Here is a 21,326-nt window from a genome sequence, read left to right as displayed (position 1 = left end):
TTTGAGGGGAAAAAATACTGGTTAACATCTTCCTGCAGTCTTAGAGCACGAGCAAGTGCCAATAACCTAGCACATAGCCTTTTGTCAGTGGGCAGCATTAAGCTGGGGTGAAGGGCAAGTTGCAGAGAACCTCAAAATCCCCACTCAGAGTGGAATACTATGAGTACCAAGCCACAAACAGTTAAGTGAGCCAATATGAACTGCATTACAGATTGAAAAGCACCAGAAGAATCTGCTTTATTCCTTCCCTGCATTTTGAAAGACAGCATCACACTGTCAAAGCCTCATTTGTCCTCAGGCTTGATCCCTCCACCCCCATGCTGTCAGAGCTCAGAAGAGCGGCCTGAAATCCAAGCAGATCTCAGCTGCTGCATGCACAGCAGTCTGGATGCACAGCAGGGAAGCACCATCCATTGAGCGAAGAGGAACCAGACCAACCCTGAATTAAATGGCCAGAAAACACCAATACCTGAACATTAACAGAAGCTGAGGTGCCACTTCACAATGAAGTCTTCAAAAACTTGCTTATTTTCCCCCAGCTGAGCAGCTCTGCTCCACTGCTGTACAGAAGATGCACAGAGCCATTCACCCTGAAACTGCCCATGGCAGAAGGAAGGCTGATGCTCAAAAAGTTTGATTCACATAATTGCATTCAAAAACAAAACAGTGGGTCAGGATAGCACAGAACACAGGGAGACAGCAGCTGAAAAGGCATACCTGGAAGATGTAAATAAGTTCAAAAGCTAGGACAGAAGTAGGGTAAGTTGTGAACAGTGAAGCCTGCAGTAGCATCCAGTCACTCGTTACTGCTGACCTTTTCTACAAGGAGCCCAGATCACACTACGCACTCAGCACTCAATTTTAATACCAAATACCCATACAGCAGAAGTTTCAGAAGGGGTTGGTTGTTAGCAGAGGAGCTCAGCCTGTACTGACAGAGGAAGCTGTCGTTACTACTTATCCTGGACAGAACGAAGCTATGAGAAATGAGAAACTCAAGTATTTGTCAGCAGCAAAGCAAATTTCCAGCGCTAGGTGCTTCCTGCAGAATCTGGAAATGCAGATGAAAAATGTGCTCTATGTTGCGAAGTATGACACTTCTTCCACTGCTGTTACTGCTAACAGAGCACAGGCACAAAGATGCTTCAAGCACTTGGGTCATACAAAATGCTTTGTAAAGCACCTTGCTGCCCAATGCTGGCTGAGGAAGCTGCTACAGAGATTTTTTTTTATTATCAAGTCAGTTGATACAGATGGAGAAAAGACAAGCCTTTGGGCAAACAAGCCTTCCTAGAGATGAAAGAGCCTATGATCACTGCCTGACTAGGTTAGCGTCATTCCCACCCACGTATTTTGGACAAGCGAGACTTTGTCTTCTCTAGAAGGACAGATTGCCCTTGCACATTGAAATGAACTGCTTGGTACTGAAGTCAATCAGCTGAGTTTGATTGGTTTGTTATTTAAACTGCTTATAAGCATAAGCTTCCAGAGCCAGTTAGGCTGAAGTGCAAACATTTGTTCGGAAGTTCATTTTCCATATATAGAAACAGCTGATCTACAGCACGCACCACTAATAGCTGCTAGGAGCTGCACTCCAATGCATCATAAACAAGACCTTCCACAGAAGCTCAACAAAAGCGAATGACTCCAACACTGCAGCAAAACTTCAAAGATTTCAGCTTTTGCTGGAAAGTTCACAGAATCAGTAGCACAGCACCAGGAGCCACCAGCCATTTCCAGCACCAACGAGAAAACCTCGCTTGCCTTTCCCATGGTATTAGGCTACCTGGCCATTTCTAACATCCTAATGACAACATCAGCCTAGATTTGTTGCAAACAAGTGCATCAGGAAGGTGAAGCAGATCATTAAATGCTAAACTTCTAACTTACGACACAATCATAAGAAGGCAGAAATAGTCTGAACTTTCAACAATGCCAGCTAAGCTATGAGTCTGCTTTGTACCTGCTAATTTTACCAAGCTTTCGTGCAGCTCTCCTGTACACTCAGCTAACATACACCACATGGCAGTGCTTCTCTGATGCTTGATGTGTTTCCAAAGCCTGAACCAATATGATCTGCAGGCCCTAGGTAACATTGGCTGAAGCTGATGCCTACATCACTCAATTGGAACCACAAGCACTAACGACCCCAGTCTTGCACACCCCTACTACAGACTTCACTGAATCCTGTTGTTTGTCAACTTAACCCAAGTTCTGGCACTGCCAGAGCTAGCAGCATGAAGGAAGAAGAGACAGGAGGAGGACAGCAAGAAAGGTGAGTAACAGCACCACATCAGCACCCAAAATTAGTTCATTATCCAGCGAGGTTAAGCTACAGAGAGGCAGAATCACTGCTGTTAAGCCACCATTTTCTACAGAACATAAAATCATATCTGTAAGCAGAGTTGTAACTTGGAAGATTTGGATAAACTCTCCATTTGCCTGTCACAGACAAATGATGTCATTTTGTCACCTTTCCCTGCCTACATCACAGAACAGTGTCCATTTCAGTGTGTTTCCAGTGACATTTAATAATGCAGCTTTATGAAACACTAAAAACTTAACCTGCTGTGAAGTGAAAACACAGCTTTTGCAAGACGAACAGAACAGATCCATTCTCAGCTTAACTTCTTCAAAAAGAGTTCTACAAGATGGAAAGTGTTACACTCAACCTCTGTGGCACTCTGGAGGTCAGAAAGGGAAGAGATTTCACCCCTCAAAAAGGCAGAACGTGGCAATCCTCCATCAGCCTCATCCACTATCTAGGTAATTCACTGAGGAACGCTGAGGAGCTGCCAGAGCAAAAGCTTAAAAAAATGACTGTTCTTAAGGATGAGACAGGAGAGCAGAAGGACCCAAACATTACCTTTTAGCTCCTCGAAATCCCTCCTGTTCTTGCTGCTGTCTCTGGATCTAAAATAAAGGATGGATGAGGAAAGGCTGCGTGCACTGCTATAAGGAGGGCACAGATCACTTATTCAGGCTGCTCTCGTGAGCACCCAAGAAAGAGGCTGACGGAGACGAGCCGAGAAGAGACCAACAGCCACCCAACACGTCAAGCACAGAACGGCCCACCTGGGCACAGGAAGCAATAACAAATAAATAACCACCGCAGGAGGAAATGATACCTCCAAAAGTCAGACGTGAGGAACGCAAATGGCCCGAGGCTGCGATCGATGGGCAGCACATCAGCAGCGATCACCGCGCGCCAACGCGAACAGCGCCAGCAGCGTGATAGCCACCGATAAACGGCACCGCAGCGCTGCGCTGATTACTACAAGGCACGCTGCCCGCTACCGCAGGAGGTGGCGGTGGTGTGGGAGCACGATGCGATCTGTAGGGAGCAGACGGGAATCGCTGGAAATTACCGCCTGAGCGACCGCGCAGCGACAATAAGAGGAAGCTGTTCGAGGAGGGGAACTCAAACACAGAAATGAAACCCATCCCCCACAGCCTCTCCGAACGCGAACGGGCGAAGGCGCCGCAGGGCGAATAAAGCAAAGCACCGCGGGAGCCGAGCCGAGCCGAGCCGGCCGCCTTCGCCCAAGGACGGGACCCCGCCACCACCCTCACCTGCAAGCCCGGCAGCCGCCACCGCTCCCGCCCGTCTGCGGCGGCCCGCTACCCGCGGCCCCTTAGCAACCTCCCTCGCCCTCCGATTGGCCCCATCGTCACGCCGCTCGCGCTCCACCCCGCGCGGCGACTGGCTTGAGGGGAAGGTAGAGGGCACGGCTGCTCCTGTGCCATTGGGTGGTGGCGGCGCGGCTGTGTGGGGACGTGCGGTTTCATTGGCTGAACAGCCTGTCAGTCGGGAGGCGGGCGGTGATTGGCGTGTGCGGAGGGGTGGGGCGGGGCTGTCGGTGGCTGTGGGGAGCCGCGGCTGCGGGCGCCATTACGGAGCGGGGCGGGGCTGAGGCAGGGTGGGATCGGGCGGTGCGGATGAGGCGTGAGTCTTTTCTCCGCTCGTTTCCTGCCGTTGGGGCTGCACCCCTGCCGCAGGGAGGGCGGCCCCAGGAACCGCCCCGGCTGTCAGTATCACGAGGCTGGGCTGTCCTGAGGGAGCAAAACGGGGTGCCGGCCGCTGGCATCGCGTCAAAGCGCGTTCAGGTGCGACACAGCGGTAGTAGAGGGCTACCGTGTGACCGACCAAAGGTGATCGTGTAGCAGCGACGTGGCCCATCTAGGACTTCCAAAATGGCTACGTGTCGTCACCGGGCTGTGGGCTCACCTCAGGACACAGAGCTGGCTCTGGCCTGAGCAGAGCCCCGGGTCCAGCAATAATAATAGAAGAAATGTCTGCAATGCGATGTTTACACGCTTAGTTCTCTTGGTAGTGTCCCAGAAGAGCTGTGTGTTCTGGTCCCAGTAACATCAACATCCTAGACGTGTTTTCAGTCGCTTTATATAAGCAGATGGAAAAATCCTTTCCCTGATGTCAGTCATTTCATTACCTCTGTTTACCGGGAATTGGAGCTCCCTGAAAGCTCTCGGTCACATTTTCCAGAGTTGTGTATCTGGAGAGATGAGTAACTGCTGTGCACTGAGTCACGGTGAGGGAGGGAGCGGTGGGAAAGGCAGCCAGGGCACTGCTGGGTGATGCCGTGCTCATCCCCACATCCAGATGCCATCTGCACCTTGCAGTTGAGCTCAGCTCCTCATTGACGGCTTTTAATTAACCTTACGGCAATGTCTGGGGTGTACGGTGGCTGTTAGACCTGATGGTGACCCAGCCAGGCTGAAGTTTGCTGTGATGGAATGCAGCTGAGTTATGCTTATGATTAAGCTGGAAGATAGGCTTATTAGATAAACTTCCGGTATCAGCCTGCTACCCAAGTATGTGAACCATGTTTGAGTTTGATTACACGCAATTGCAGTCCAGCTGATTCAACTGTACCTTGCTTCTCACCATAGGACTGCAGGAAAACACAGAGCAAAGCAGTGCTGAGCCTCCAGGCAGGGCTTTTGCTTTGAACCCCTGAGGTTGTTGGGCATTTTTCAGACCTGAGAAAAGCTAGGCTGTTAAAAGAGAGCTTTCAACATACGAAACAAAACAAACTCTTATCTGCCCGCTTCATGCTGAGGGGGAGAAGTAAAACGTAAGGCAGCCTTTTATATCAGAGGTGCTCAGGCATGGTGAGGAGTGAGATCTGAGAACCAGGAGAGGAAAACACTGAATAGGTGGCAACAGAAATTCACACATGGATGTGACGGTGGGCCCAACTGCTGAGCTGTCTGGTTACTGCAAGAAGAAGGGATGTGGTGAAAAGCTGTTGAATCTCCAGATAGGGAAGGAGGAACCCAGGAGAAAATCAGTCTGTTTCAGCTGCGTTTTCTAGTGTGGGAGCTGAGATGGATGGAAGGAAGCAAGCGTGTTAATGAATGCACTCCCTGCTGTGGGCTGTTAAAACTGCCTCTGAATCGTGTCCTGCAGAGGAAGCTGCCCTCCCTCTGAGTGCGTGGGGAGCTGATGTTGCTGCAGCCAAACCCATGTGATGATTAGCATGGCATGGCACGGCTTGCTGGTGTGGGAGCAGTGCTGTGCACAGGAGGTGGCTCACAGCCAGGAAGGAGCTGTGCCACTCATAGCACACAGCTCTTGCTTGGGAAAAGCCATCCAAACAGTTGCATAAACTATCCTGGAAAGAGGGGGTGCTGGGAAGAGCCAGCTCCATTTTCAGACTGCCTACCTCAAAGGGAGTGATTTGACACGTCCAGGCCAGCAGGTCCTTGTCTGATGTTCCTGCACCAAAGTGGGATGGGGATGTCCAGCAGCAACGTGATGCTTAAGGTCCTTCTCTGATTAGCCTGGATACTGCAAAGGAGGCCCAACGTATTGCTTTGCCAAGTGGCATTGTGCACTTAGCCTATACAGAGTGAGGTCAAGAAAAGGTTGACTGTAATTTTGCCTTTAAAAACCCAGCAACTGGGGAGGTACCAGGCAGAGAGAACTTGGTGCAGTGCGGGGCCAGGCTGACACTCACCTGTGCAGTGACCTTTTATTCTTCACATCTCTCTCTTTTGGCCGCTGCTGCCGCAAGGATTTCAGACTTTTCTACTTCATTTCACTGGCCCAGCTTTTCTCCTACTCAGCAACTCACGATGCACTGATGAACTTAAGGACACCCAGGGAGTTTGAACCTCTCAGGAAACCTTTTTGCTGGAGGAAACTTTGGGGTGTTGATCTCTGCCACCGCAGCAGCAGCAAAGAGGGAATACAGGGTTCGATTGCCAGCTGAAAGGAAGTGTCTGTCAGGGACATGTGAGCACAGAAAAGCTTTTTAGATGGAAACAAAGGCAATGATTTTTCCTTTCTGCCTTCTCTGCCATTCCTATGAAATACTGACTTGCCGGCTGCAGCACTCTGCTGTTTGAGAGCCCGTTGGATCTGGATGCACGGCGCTCTTTGGACTCTTACGTGTTTTCTGAAAACGGTGTCTAAAAGCATAATGAGCACTTTGCAGATCTCTAAATAGACCAGCCTTCTGTCCTGGGGAGCTGACAACGTAAGGAGTCAAATGCCAGGGATGGGGGAATGGCTGCATCATACAAACCATCCGTGGAGGTGGCACGTGGCCCACCTGCTCAGTATTTTTCCATCACATTCTCATTCGGTTGCTCATTGCCAACTTTCAGCTCTGTCGCTCTCTTCAGAAGTTTCAGCTCTGGGTTTATTTAGCACGCTATTTATTTCCTAATTATAGAACTCACTGACTAACTTCAGCCTCACCGGGTTACTGCTATGCACCCCTTCATCCCCTTATAAACCAGAGTTTCCTGATCTCGTCTTGAATGTCTTCTACCCCATTGCTAGAGACATTCTGACTCTTTTTTTTCTTCTGTTGTTTTTTTTTTGTTTGTTTGTTTTCCCTGCCAAACCAAGAGGGCTCTGCTCGCCAGCACGAGGACCTTCACTAATCGTTTCAGAGCAGATTGGCTGTTGCATTCTTTAGGCCAGAAGAGAAATACCACCCAGCTGAGCATTTTACCAGGCTGCACTCAGCTGCTTCTGTCCACAGATTCCTGACTACCAGCTCACTCCTCTCACCCCATGTCCAGCCACAGCTGCTGGCTGGAGGGAGAGGCTTTGGAAACCATTCTCCCGCACCAGCAATGCCCCTGGTTCCTGCTGCTGGGTGCCCCGTGGCACTTGGACACTGCTGCCTCCCCAGGAAGTCCCAGCCTTGCAGAGGAGGGGTCCCTCTCTGTATCTCTGAGATGAATCCATGCCAAAACACTCCTGGGATTTCCCATGAGTCTGGGGAGGTGAGATCCCAGACATCTGCACCAAAAGCTGCCGGGCTGAGCAGGCCTGTTCCCAACAGGAGCCACCTATGATACCGCCTCTTGTTCGTTCAGAGCCATTCCTCCCCTTTTGTCCCAAATTTCGATACATTAAGACACAGCTGCAGGTGCCAGGAGGTGTTTTGGTGTTCTGGGGAGGTGGAGTGCAAGCAGCAGGTAGCTAGCAGGCAGTGAGCAGGGAGGGGAGATGTTGGTAGAAGGCAAGATGGAACAAATGAATGTAGCAAAGCCAGAGAGATGTATGAGCTTCTCCTGGAGTACTTCCAAGATGTCATACTGAATAAAGGAAACTGTTTGCCTTCCATTTAATTCCAAGTGGTCTGTCTGACATTTGCCGTTATGCTGTGTTCTTGAGGTTGGAGTTTGGAAAGGCTATGATTATCCAGCCTCAGAAAGACAGCAAGGGAGGCTGCTAAAGCCACACTTTTTCAGGGACTGCTTGTGAAATACTGTGGAAAAGTTGCCATAGAAGTGGTGATGAATTGAGAAGAATAAGCTGGGGACTGCAATGCTGCAAACAAAAGCTCAGGGAAGTGAATAGTAGGATTATGGGTCCCCTGATTTTTTCCTGCTTTGGGAAAGGGGAAGAGCCGCTTCTGGTGCTTATGGAAATGAAGTGAGCAGAGGCGGAACCACTGCGTCATGCCAAAATAGTGGGAACTGGGATAGGCTGAGAGGTGGGGAGCACAAACTGGGTTTGGATGATGGTGGGAACTAAAAATGAGGGTATGGTTTGGGGGACGGGGTGATGGTGATGGGGAGCAAAGAGCCAGAGCTTTGTTTTATGGAGGTGTAGAAAGCTGGGAGGGATGTTGGGGCAGGGGTGATGGGATCGGGTTTTTTGGGGGAGGAAACTGGCTTGTTGCTGGGCTGGGGAGGTGAGTGGTGTGTGAGGGGGTGGGAAGATGGAGGGAATGCCTCGGGGTGTTAGGAGGCAGGGGGAAGCTGAGGGTTGGGGGCATGAAGGAATCCCCATGTGCCAGTCCCAGCCAAGTGGGGAACTTCTGCTGCTACATCCCTAGCTGGGGTGACCACCCTGGTCCTGATCCCCGAATTTTCCTTGGAATCCACCCTTTGCATAACTTCTGAGCTGCACAGTAATCACACCGTGGTGGCATCGCGTAGGGCTGGGCGTGCATGGGCAGGAATGGATCGTGGTGGAATGGTTGTGGTGGTGCTGGAGGTCCTCCTTCCAAACCAGCACAGAGCTGTGGCCCTAGTGGAGGCTAGAGGGTGCTGTGCTGCAGGGAATGGGAGCCCTCCTCCCTCACAACCAGCAAGCCTTCAAAGACAGGTAAAAGTGTGCAGAAAATGCTGTCTTTGAGGTGAGATGGAGAACAAGGTGCTGGCTGTGATTACTGACACCCCTAAGGCTCTTTCGCACTCAAGTATCAGCCTTGTCTAGCTTGTTTTAAGCCCCAGAAGACAACATGCACAGGGCTTTGTGGTTTTGGGGCAGCGGGGTACAGTATGGGAAGCCTGCAGACAGCTTCTGTTTGCATTTTGGGGTCTGATGAATGCTGGTCTCATTTGTGCATTGCACAGATGGAGCAGAGCAAGAGGTGTCCAAGGGTTAGCAAGAGGTGTCCAAGGGTTAGGCTGGGACATGGGAAGAAAAGAGGAAGAATGTAGGAGAACTGAAATGAGTCGTTAGAACGATGCATGAAAAAGCAAAGGGAGGGGACAGAGATCGTGGTGGGGGAGAGGAGTGAGACAACGGGGGACAAATCAGAAGATGAAGCTGAGAGTAGGGAGGAAAAAATATGAAATAGATGCACACCAGTGCCAGGCTGATCCCAGAGCCCTGCAAGGAGCAGAGCGGGTGGGAGGCAGGGGGGGCACTGGCAGACAGGGCTGTGTTTGTGCAGCAGCTGGCAGGCAGCTGCAAGACGAGGCAAAGCCACGGCATGCTCCCAAACACGCTGCTCTTCGCATCGCTGGCTGCTCCTGCAAAGCATGCCAGCTAACCACAGGCAGCCCCAGTGAACGTGCCTCCTGCGTGGGGCTGCACGTGCTGTGCAAAACGCAGCCCTGCCACCTCCCTATCCTTCCTCGTGGCTGGCAGATAGGTCTGTCTGTCTGTCCGTCTGCCTGCAGCACGCAAGGCAATGTGCAGATGTGGCTGGAAGAGGGGGAAGAGATTTCCTTACATTTCTAGGTCTTGCAGAAGATTACTTCCCAAAAAAACGGGATACAGATATGACAAATGAAGAAGAGCGCAAAGGAACCCTGTTTCACACCAGCCCTGAAGGAACTGCACCTACCTCAGGGCCACAGTTGACCTGCTGGGGCTGCCAGGGCAGCAGCCCATTGCCAGCTGGGGACTCAGCCCTGGAGCTGAGCCCATATAGGTTCTCTAGCAGCCGCTGGGATGCATGGGGTTTGCAAACAGGAATTTGCATTGTGGGGCAGGGTGGCAAGGCAGCAGAAGGGAACTGTAAAATGGATATGGCCAAGAGGAGATTTGTTGGCAGAATGCAAACTGATCCTCTCCTTGGCCAGAAAATTGCTGAAATGTTTCTCCCTGGGTATTGTAACAACCCTTGTCACTGTGACACAGAAAGTAAGAGGGCAGTTTCAGGGGGAGCAGGCTTCCTGGCCTTATGGCTTCTTTTTCCAGTTGTTTCCCACCTCCTCTGTCCTTCCAGTTCCGCTGAGGTCTGGGCAGCTCTGATGCCTGCAGAGGCGATGGCATGGGCAAAGCTGCAACAGATGCACTTGTGCTGAAGTGTTGCTGGTGTGACAGCTGCTGCCGTGGGTGACACTGCTCCCAGAGCCCTCGGCAAGGTCACCAGCATGGTGGAAGTTCCCGTGGAGGAGGAGGACGGGGGTGTGACTAGCAGAGTGGATGGCTTAAACATGTGTTAGTGTGAACCTCTGGGCGGGGAGACAGAAACGCCTTCCTGCTTGGGAGGCTTTATGAGGGTATGGTGCAAAACAGAGCACTAATAAGTGTTCTGCCATGTGTCTGCTGCTAAAAACCCTATGGAGGTTCCCCAGGTGTGCCGTGCCTTGGGTGTGTGCATCCTCCCTGTTGGGTCTGGGCACCTGGAGCAAGCAGCAGCCCTGCCTGGTGCTGACACGTGGGTTTCATTGGGGACACATGTCTGGCCTGGAGTTTGTTTTCATTTCCTTATGAGGAGAGGAGGAGCCGTGGCAGAGGAGGAGCAGGCAGCAGAGCCGGCTCTCCTGGGCGTGGAGCTTGGTGCCAAGCATGCTCCTGCTGTGGTTTCCGCTGTGGCTCTACAGGATGCAGCCCACGGGGCCGGAGGCACCTGGGAAAGAGCTTCACCCCTACCAGGATCTGTATGGGTTGGGAGAGCAGCTCCTGCCGCGCTGGGGGCTCTTGGGACTCTTGGTGGCCTCTGAGAGCTGCTGTGTGCTGCAGGTCCTGTGTTGGAGGTGCGACCCCCTAGAAATAGAGCCTGACTCTGTGTTCTACTATCGCAGCCATAGATGTGGCTGCTGGAATGCACCTCAAAAGGCACCAAACTTGCCTCTCTTCAGGATGAAACACATCCCAGAGCTGTGGCAAGTCACCTCACCTGGCTCTGGGGGGATCAGAGCAAGGGGGAGGCATGGGTAGGGGGCGAGGCAGGGCTCAGCCTTCTAATTACCCTGTGAGATACAGAGATCAAAGGCAGTTTGGCAAATGAAGGAGGCCCAGGGCTGGGCAGAGCCTCTCCTGCACGGATAGGCAGGTGGGATGGAGGAGGGAGCGTGCCCTAATGAGCAAACCACCCTCAACCAGCCGGTAGGACAGGTTCTGGGCTCCCCGCAGCTCTTGGCCCAGCACCCAAAGTTCATTATTGCTGGTACATATTCATAAAGCATTAATGCTGTGGGGCCCCAGGTGTTTGATCAGATCAGGAGCTCATTCTGGCCCTACGGTCCTGCAGGGGAAGCGTGTGCTGAGAACACGTGCACCACACGGGTGGCTTGAGCAAGGAGCTGTCCTGATAGCAGGAGAGCTGTCCCTTGCCATAAAGCCTCACTTATCAGAGGAGCCTAGATGATAAAGTTATCAAGTGTGCAATTTAGTGGGGTTTTTTTTGTTTTTTTTTTTCTGACAAGGCGGGAGCTTGCCAAGAGCTTCCTGAGAAAAGAACAAAAGAGACATGGCTTATCTGCCCGTGGCATCTGCTCACAGTGGGGCATGCCAGGGTCACTCATGCTGATCGATGAGCAGTTTTGGTCATGCACTGCAACACAGTGCCAGTTCTTGGTGAGGGATGGGGGCTGAATGTGGGGTCTGCTCTGTCCTTCTCATCCTGGGAAGCACTATGGTGAATTGCCACCACCAGCAGCCGAGCTGACCCTGGGAGTTCCTTTCAGATTGGGTTGGGTTGAGCTTTGAGAACACATCTCTAAGAGGCCGAGCCCACATCTGTGCCTATCAGATAGACCAAAAGAAGGGAGTTCTGTCCTCTCCTACAGCTCTCCAGCCCTTGGTTTCCCATCTGTAGCGTGAAGACAAAGCGACACGTTTTCTGTTAAAGAAACAGCATGGATAAAACCTTAAAGACTGCACAGCACTTGAATTCAGAGAAGGGGTTATATAAAGGTGCTTACATTAAGCACCTTACTCAGACACACCAGCTCTAATCTGGATCTAATCTTGTTTATCGAGGTTAGAGCAAAGGACTTGAAGCTGAACTGGTGAGGATCTCATCTGAGCCCTGACACCATCAGCAGGAGCTGAGCAACCTGGGGAAGCGTGCTGCCCTTTGCTGCCTTCCTTTTGATTCACACCCCGAAGGGAACTCATAAGGAGCTTTCCATGCCCTAAGGATATTCAGTGTCTAGGTTCCTTCAGACAGCCCTGAATTTCCTGCTACCTAAGCATTAGCATCCCTGCAAGTTTAATATTTAAAAAAACCATTGCCCTTTTCATGGAAAGGGCAGAGGATTTGGAAAGCTGTTTTTTTTTTTTTTTTCCCTCTAGAAAATAAACAGAATAGCTGAGCCAGATGCAAGGATTGGCCTGGCCACAGATGTCTCCTGCAGCCATCGGAAACCATGAGCTGGCAGCGGGTGGATGGTGACGTGGGGCAGACTGGGCTGCAGGAGGCTCACGATGCTGGCACTGAGCACGGGGTTATCCAGTTAGGGGGATTAGGGGCAGGCTGGGGCTTAAGTGTCTGAGATGGTGCTGTGAGTGGCTTCTCTTGCTTGGAGGAGCAGATGTGTGGCAGGAGAGAGGCTTTGTTCCACGGGGCAACAAACCTTCCCAGGTCTTTGTATGAAGCTGCTGGAGGAATGGGATGGGTTCAGCACTGGGGTGGCTGCAGTGGGTCAGGAATCCTCCAGGGTGTAACATTGCTCTGATTGCCAGATAAACCTGAGCCACTGAACTTCGTAACGGAAGGATAGCAGAAATAATAGCCAAAACTGCAGCAATAATGGCTGCAAACACACGGGCTGCGAGACGAAACGTGTGGGCCTTTATGGCTGGCAGCTGCTGGCACAGATTTTGCTCTTGAGCAACTGGAAGCTGGGGGTTGTTCGCCTCGGTCAAGGGGAACATCTCTGTATGAGATTGGAAACAAAGAGGATTGTGCTTCAGAAACATGCAGCCCCATCACTATGTCCTTCCTTATCACCCCGGCTCTGTGGCCCAGGATAGGGCGATCTGTGCGACTCACAAAGGGTTACAGCACTGCTGGGCTTGGAAGATCTTCCCAAAGGAGAAACCAAACCCAGTGGTAAATCCTGCTATAACAAGGCCTAAATAGTCCCTGCAGAAGGGAGTGAAATTATGTCTGACCTTTGACCTGCCCAACTCTTTCAAGTAGAGCCATCCCTTGCGAAAACTTGGCTGCATGAAGCCGGGTGTGGTGCGGGGCTGTCTTCATGCATCACCACTTCCCTGTGTTTCGCAGGTTACTGCTCTCCCTTCATGTGCTTCTTTCCTCTTCCAGCTGGGATCCCCCAGCACAGGGTCCTCCCAGCCCAGCACAGGGTCCTCCCAGCCCTGCAGCTCAGGGGTCACCATTCCTCTACAGGTCCCCATTTGAGGAGCCTCGTCAGCCAGGACAGGGGTCCTACAGGGAGCGGGGTTCTGCCAGCCCTCCCCATCTCTGCTTTTAATATCCTTTCCCATGCATGTTAGCAGGGACATCAACATTCATGCCCCAGGGGACAGAAGGAAAACATTCTGCTCGTTGTTTTTAGAGAGGCTGCTGATTTCTCCGTAGCTCCCTCTGGGTCCCGCATCCTCTCTTAGACACGTCCAGGCAGTTGCTCCTTGAACAGCAAAACAAACACCCTTGTCCTAGTTGCTCGTGTACAGCCCTGGGAATCTTGCCCTGTGCTCTCCTCCTCCTGACCTTGTTTTCCACTCAACACAACAGCAGCAATTACCCTGAGCTTGAGGGGTTGTTAGAAAGCAAGCGCTGCATCCCGTCCTCTCTCTCCTTTCCAGCCACTGCTTCTCACCGTGCCAGGAGCTAAAGGCTTGCTGGTCTCTCATAACTAACAAATGGAAGCCTGTGCGGGCACTGGGTGCGTGCTCCCCGCATTCCTCATGCCCCACTGCTCCGAGGAGACGTGCAGGACTTTCTGAGTGGGATGCAGGCACCTGGCCGCACCTCAGAGGCACTGTGCCTGAGTGGCTGGGTGCTGGAAGGGGGATGGAAAATGAGGTGGGTTATAGTGCAGAGCAACACGGCTGAGCTGCTGAGGTGCCAGAGCCAAGAGAGGTGCAATTCTGGGGAAGAGTCAACACTGAGCAGCATGGAACTATCTGCAGTTGATCAGTTAATTCTAAAACGGGGCATTTTGCAAGAGGAGATAAGATCAGCTTTGTGTTCGGGAGGAGGGAGAGGAGCGGATTTCCAGCGCAGAAGCAAATCGTCCTGCATTCATTTACCGTGTGGTTTCCTGTACCCTCCTCAGAAGCGGTTGCTGCTGAATACGAATTCAACCTGAGACAGCTTAGCCCCACTGTTCCTGCCTTGTGGGGCCGAGCTCCTCACTTGGCACCAACCCTGGAAAACAGCAGGGCTTTTCCAGCACGGGTTCTGAGCGGCCACCACTCAAAGATCAGCTTGTTCGCACCGTGCCGGCCCTCCCCGCAGCGTGCCGCGCACACCCAGCATGCTGCTGCCGTGTGGGTGCACCGCAGCACCTCGCTTCCAGGCTGCTAACCCAGCACCTCGCCCTACGATGCCCATTTTGCTTCGATCCCCCCCACCCGTAGCCGCGACCCGCCGGGGCAGCCGCTGCGGGGCTCCGAGGGGCCGGGCCGGGACCGCCCCGGGGGCGGGCAGCGGAGCACGTGGGGCCGGGCCGGGCCGAGCCGGGCTGGGCTGAGTCACTCCCCGCCCCGAGCCCCGCGGTGGAGTGGAGCTGCACGGCTCGGCTCGGCTCGGCTCGGCTCGGCTCGGCTCGGCTCGGCTCGGCTCGGCATGGCACTCAGCATGAAGACAGTGAGGCAGTGGCAAGCGCTGCTCCTGCTGGCGCTGGGGCTCACGCTGCTCGTGGTGGTGGCCGGTGAGTTGGGTGCTGTGATCCCGGGACGGGGCCGGGGTGCGCAGCCCTGAGAGCGCAGGGGGACGGGTAGAACGGAGCCTGAAAGCCGTACATAACCGAGCCGCGCTATGTCCCGTGCTTGCAGGCGAGGATAAGCGTGCCAGCAGTGTAAACAGCTCCTGGGAGCGGTTAATGCGGCACCTCCCCTGCGTCCCGATGGGGTGCGTGACCCCAAAGGGATGAGTGAACGAGGAAAGGGGTGCAGAGCCACGCGCGGGCTGTGGGATAGGCCGAGGGGTGCTGCTGGAGGCTCTGCTGGGTCCGTTCTGGGTGCCCGTGCAGGCAGCCCTGACCCTGCCTCCCCCAGCCCCGCTGGGTTTTGGAGGATGTTGTTTTTGCCTTTCCGCCAGCTCATGGGTTCATATAAGCAAACATTTCCCAAAGCGGTGGCTGCTCTGTTGTCTCTGCTGCTGGCTGTCCAGTCTGCGGCAGCGCTGGCCTTGACCAGGGAAATGCACGTGGGAAGGATGGAGGTGCTGAACCGTTCTGAGAAGGCCAAGAAATAGGAGCATCTCAATCTCCAAAGGAAACCGTGACCTGTGTGCTGTGCTGCTGGGCAGGGGGCTGGCGAGGAGACACGGAACGTACGGGATAATTCTGGGAGAGGATGAGAGCCTGCTTACTTGCAAAAAGCAAAGCATAAATCTAGCAGCGGGACCCCTCCCGTCCCAACCCTGGGGAGAAATGTGGGGAATTTTACACCGCTTCTCCTTTGCTTGCTGCGTCCCACCCCAGGAACTCTGGGCTGCCGAGGAGCACACATCACAGGGAGCCGCAGGGCTCTGGCAGCGCAGTCCGTGGGACCCTCAGCACGGGGATGCATCCCAGGCCGGCGTGGGGCAAAGGTGTCCCAGTGTATCAGCCTGAGCCCTCTCCTCCCGCGCCGTAGCTCATGGCAGCACATTGATGGAGCATGAGGTCATGCGGAACGCGCTGGGCAGTGCAGGCAGCGACTTGAACCGCTGCCCAAATTTTTCTGCCTCCCGAGGCTGGGCTGAGGGAGACGCTGCACCTTTTGGAAATCGGCGTGTAACTTCGGGTCCTGCCTGGCCTGCCTGCTCCCAGTGCGCACCCTGCAGTTGTGGAGCGTTGGGAAGAGTGGGATTACCTTGGAGGAGCCCTGCTATTAAAAGACTGGTGATAGGAGCTTGCTAAGTGATAGCTTAGGCTAATGAGAGCTATGCTGCCTGCTGCTTGCAGGGCTTTCAGGTAGTGGGGGTGGTGGGTCTCCACCTGAGTTCAAGCCTTGCTCTGAGCTCAGCAAAGAGATGGCACCAAGCGATGCACTGTTCTAGCACCTGGCATGCAATCAGTACAACTTTCAGCCACGCTGGTGGAAATCTGCTCCGTTTTTATGGAGAGTGCTACTGTTCTGCAGCTGTTAGGGCAAAACGCATTGGAGGGGGGGGGGAGTTCCCTGATGCCGTGCAGCATCACACAGAGTAGGACAATTCTTCTTCCAGTGCCTCCAGCATCTGAGCTGAGGCACGTGGGCCCCCCCTACAAGGAATGTTTTGTCTTGCAAATGCTAACTTTTGTTAGGAAAACCCAGCAATGTGAGCTGCCTGATTCCCTGCAATAATCCTGTCCTGCTCGTGGCACTGTGCCCCAGCCTGGCTCGCCCTGCTCCCTGGCTCAGCAGCGTTCCCTGGGCTCTGATTTGACATTCAGACTCTGTCTAACAGATTTTTCTATGTCCAAGGAGCCCTGCGTGCCTGTCCCGGCTACCTCTGTTGGTCACTGCCCTTCCTGAGATACCCAGCACGTGGGTCCTGCCGGGCTGGGCTTCTGCCAGCCTGGGATGGGGCCACCTCCACGTGAAGCTGGGGCTGTGGCGGCTGCCCAGCATTGGTTTGGCTCATAGTGACATGTGGCTTTGCTGGTAGGTGACTTCTGCAGTGTGAACTACTGTCAGAATGGGGGTACCTGCCTGACTGGCATCAATGAGACCCCCTTCTTCTGCATCTGCCCTGAAGGCTTTGTTGGGATCGACTGCAATGAAACAGAAAAAGGTGAGGCTTGGGGAGGAACCTGTGTTCCCATCAGGGGTGACTGGCACACAATGAGGATGTGCTGACTGCTTCAACAGAAATGAACTGTACTGCATCCTCAAAACACTCTGGGTGCTCTTATTTCCCACCTGTGCCCAGCTGAGAATCCATTTTCCTCCGTTCTCTTTCCCCAGGCCCCTGCCACCCCAATCCTTGCCACAACAATGGTGAGTGCCAGTTGGTCCCGAATCGAGGGGATGTCTTCACTGACTACATCTGCAAGTGCCCCACTGGGTATGATGGGGTGCACTGTCAGAACAGTAAGTACAGCAGGGAACTAAGGGGACACCAAGGTGACAGGTCAGGGACCACAGGGCTCTGCTCTGGGGGATGCCATGGCTCTGAGCTCACCTCCTAAGCCCTCCACCTCCTCTGTCTCCTAGACAAGAATGAGTGCTCCTCAGAGCCTTGCAAAAATGGGGGCACCTGCATGGACATGGATGGTGACTACGCCTGCAAGTGTCCTTCTCCCTTCTTTGGGAAGACTTGCCATGCCCGTAAGTCCCCTGTGCTGATTCCTAGAGATCCCTTTCCATCCCTGCTCTATAGAAGAGTTATCATCAGCAGTGCGGTGCCAGTGTGCTGCACTGAGCCTGGTCCTGACGGAGGTGGAGGTGCCACCTCCTGTCCAGTACTCTGACAGCGGCAAATGAGCTCCTGGCATTGTTCCCTCATCACCTCCTCCCTTTGCTGCCATCCTCAGGCTGTGCCATTCCGCTGGGCATGGAAGGAGGGGCCATCTCTGATGCACAGCTCTCAGCCTCCTCCGTCTACTATGGTTTCCTTGGCCTCCAGCGCTGGGGGCCGGAACTCGCTCGCCTCAACAACCACGGCATTGTCAACGCATGGACCTCCAGCAACTATGACAAGAGCCCATGGATCCAGGTGCTGACGGGAAGAGTAAAGCGTAGGTCTGTCTACATCTGGATGCACACCATGCTCATCTTCTTGTCCTCTCCAGGCCAACCTGCTGAGGAAGATGAGGCTGACTGGCATTGTCACACAAGGCGCTCGCCGTGTGGGCAAGGCGGAGTACGTGCGTGCCTATAAGGTGGCGTACAGCCTGGATGGGCGTGAGTTCACCTTCTGCAAGGATGAGAAGCTCAACACAGACAAGGTGGGCTGGGATATGGGGCTGGGTGCTGGGCTTGGGTCAGGACCACGTGGAGACCTATCCCAGCAGCATTTGCTTGACCAGAATCATATCATAGAATCACAGAATGGCTTAGGTTGGAAGGCCATTCTGTTCTGACCCCCTGCTGTGGTCTGGTTGTCCCCCGCCAGCTCAGGCTGCCCAGGGCTCCACCCAACCTGACCTCGGGCACCTCCAGGGATGGGGCACCCACAACTCATAGTGCAGACAAAGGAGCAGCACTGATTTATTGGGGTCATTTGGATAATGACTTTGTAGCTGACACATGGTGGGATGTGGGCATGGTCTGCAGATGCTAGTGAACAGCTTGCAATGCTCTGTGCTGAGCACAAGACCACTGTGTATCTCACAGCCTCAAGTCACTGAGTGCAGCATTCTCCATTTTTTTTAATGGCAAATGCATCCTGACTGCTTTTTCTGCATCCAAGGAAGAGCTGAGAATATCTGCCTTGCTTAAACCAACAAAAAGTCTCACTCATCTCTACAGTGCTGGAAAAAAAATCACATGCAAGCATGATCTGACAGCACTCTTCAAACAGGTGTCATATTTTGGGGACTGCAGCCATAGCTGCTGTGTTAAAAGAGTTCGGGATGCTGCCAGCTCGTGCAGTCCTCGGGTAGCCCAGCTTCCCTGCTCTGCCCATTTTGGGTACCAAACCCTGTGCAGTAGGCAGGGGGCTGCAGGATGCTGGGGGCTCAGCCCTGTGTGCTGTGTCAGATTTTCCAGGGGAACGTGGACTACGGCACCATGCAGACCAACATGTTTGACCCTCCCATCACAGCACAGTTCATCCGCATCTACCCCGTGGTGTGCCGCCGCGCCTGCACGCTGCGCCTCGAGCTCATCGGCTGCGAGATGAATGGTAAATGCCCCCCTGGGCCACTGCTGGTCCCCGTTTGGCCAGCGGGCGTTCATTCTTCTCACGGTGCTGGGAGCTTTAGGGGCTGTTAATCCCACAGCTCAGCTGGGCCGAGCTGCACTCTCACACTGCTTACCCTTCCCAAGCTGTCTCACTTCAGTCTGTGGTTTCTCATTGTTCCCTATCTGAGCCCCTACCCGGCTGGTTCTCCTGCGGGAGAGCTTAACAAGCAGCAGAAGATCAAAGTCCCGTGGGAAACGTGACTGATGATTAGCCAGAGCCCTCGGCTTGCCCCTCGCCTCCCCACATTCCTGCTAAGCACACGTCCTAGGCAGTGCCTGGTGCTGGGCTCTGAGCCACATCCTGCTGCTGCCCAGGACCGAGGTGTGTCCTTGTGCCGGGCTGTGCTGTCAGGCTGCAGCAGGAGGCACTGTGCTGCAGGGAATAGCTCTGCTATGAAAACACCGTCCTGGCTGTATCCAGGAGAGCTGGTGAGCTGCATCCCTGCACCTCTGCGGTGCTTTCCTGTGCTCCCAGGTCCTGCTGTGACCACGGGGTTGTGCCACTGGTGTGTGGAGCTCTGCTGGCTGCGGTCGGGTGTCGGTGCTTTGGACTCTTTCCCTTTCACTGTCTGTATAAACCGTTGTGTTACAGTCTATTTCAACATGGCAGGTTGCTCGGAGCCTCTGGGCATGAAATCCCGCCTGATCTCTGACCAGCAGATCACAGCCTCCAGCGTCTTCAAGACGTGGGGCATCGATGCCTTTACCTGGTATCCCCATTATGCCCGCCTGGACAAGATGGGCAAAACGAATGCCTGGACAGCACTGCACAATGACCAGTCCGAGTGGCTGCAGGTGGGTAAGGGCTGGGAGGGCTCATGGCACACCTCTGTGCACCCCAGCCCAACTCCTCCCCTCTGTTTTGCAGCAAGGATCGGGTCTGTGCTTCTATTCCCGGGCTGGAATGGGAACAAATAGTTCTGAAATTTCCTTCTCGGTTTCCTTTGCTCCGCTGTTTTTATACTTTTCACATGATTTCATGACATAATGGGACAAAGCTGTTTAGATATTTGTCCCGCTTTTAATTTTATTTGGGGAATGATTAAAAGCAGCTGCTCCTCAGCTCAGAGTGAACCAGCTTATCGGGACATCTCCCAGCGGGGTTGCGGTGACACACTGCGCTGGGCTCTGACACTGAAGGCTGTGTGCTTGTGGACATGTAGGTAGATTCACACGTACACCTATATATATATAAATATGTACATGTATGTGTGGTTAGCGTGGCCCTCGATGAACATAAAGAAGGAACAAAATTAAGGAGACCTTTGGCTCTTTAGCTGCGTTACCCCGCGCTGTGCCAGCAGAAGTAACGCAGTGTGGCAGGGCAGGAAGCAAAGCAAACAGCACAGAAACGATCTCCCTTGCTGCCCAAATGTCAGCCTGCATTCAGCTGCGTGTTTTCTCATCCAGAATCACTTTCCATTGGAAATGCATTTCCTCTGGGAGTCCTTTTTAATCATTTTTTTTTAAATTGGGATTTTTGCCATCATTCCCGCGTTGACCTCTCCAGCACGAGGTGCCAAAGCAGCCGCAGTGATGTGTGGGGAACAGTTCCCTGCCCTGAGGGTGCTCAGGGGTCAAATATTTCCCACAGCATTTCGTTAGTCCTGCTGGGGCAGGGGTTGGTTGAGCAGTAGGCAGGGACTCAGCCCCATCTCTATTCCAGATCGACCTTCGGGACCAGAAGAAGGTGACGGGCGTCGTCACGCAGGGAGCTCGTGACTTTGGCCACATCCAGTACGTGGCAGCCTACAAAGTGGCCTACAGTGACAATGGCACCTCCTGGACTGTGTACAGGGACAGCCAGACCAACAGCACCAAGGTATGGGGGCAGCGAGCCGCGGGGGCCTTGGGGACACCTCCCGGCTTGAGGGCCATGCGTAAATGGCGTCGGGGTCCCTGTGATGCTGACTGCTTCTCTCTCCTCCCAGATCTTCCACGGCAACAGTGACAACTACTCGCACAAGAAGAATGTCTTTGATGTGCCCTTCCACGCCCGCTTTGTGCGCATCCTGCCCGTGGCCTGGCACAACCGCATCACGCTGCGTGTCGAGCTGCTGGGCTGTGACGAGTAGGGGCGTGAAGGAGGGACGGCCCCATCCCCATCACCCGGCCCACACTCTGCCCACCCCGCACACCTCCCGCTCACACCTCCCTCTCCTCCTCCCCGAATTTTGGAGGGAGGCTCCGGGCGCTGCCTTGCCTCAGGAGGTCCCCTGCCCTGCGCTGGGGCTGCAGCACTGCACTTTATGGGGCTGCTCTGGGTAGGATGTGGGGATGGCTCCTGCCCTTCTGCCCTACAAGCTGTGAGTGAGACCTTCTCCTCTGCAAATGGATCTTGGCTGTGGGACCCTATCCTGCACGC

The 21,326-nt window shown here is 53.8% G+C and overlaps 1 protein-coding gene across 2 annotated transcripts; it reads left to right on the top strand.

Moving 5' to 3' along the window:
- Positions 1 to 14,723: 14,723 nt before the first annotated feature.
- On the top strand, positions 14,724 to 21,036 carry MFGE8 (milk fat globule EGF and factor V/VIII domain containing; the record flags this gene model as incomplete). Of its 2 annotated transcripts, none has more annotated exons than XM_079541201.1 (10): positions 14,724 to 14,796; positions 16,722 to 16,847; positions 17,021 to 17,146; positions 17,270 to 17,383; positions 17,590 to 17,771; positions 17,848 to 18,003; positions 18,758 to 18,902; positions 19,572 to 19,756; positions 20,628 to 20,783; positions 20,893 to 21,036. In XM_079541201.1, the coding sequence occupies 10 exons, from the start codon at positions 14,724 to 14,726 to the stop codon at positions 21,034 to 21,036; spliced, it is 1,407 nt and encodes a 468-aa protein (XP_079397327.1). The 2 variants fall into 2 exon arrangements, with proteins under 2 accessions (XP_079397327.1, XP_079397326.1); XM_079541200.1 differs by having other exon boundaries at positions 19,554 to 19,756.
- Positions 21,037 to 21,326: the final 290 nt, after the last annotated feature.

The sequence above is a fragment of the Tetrao urogallus genome (genome assembly GCF_951394365.1).
Source record: "Tetrao urogallus genome assembly, chromosome: 11".
Classification (NCBI taxonomy): Eukaryota; Metazoa; Chordata; class Aves; order Galliformes; family Phasianidae; genus Tetrao; species Tetrao urogallus.
The sequence above is the reverse complement of the archived record's forward strand: the minus strand, read 5'-3'. Positions and strand labels throughout refer to the sequence as shown.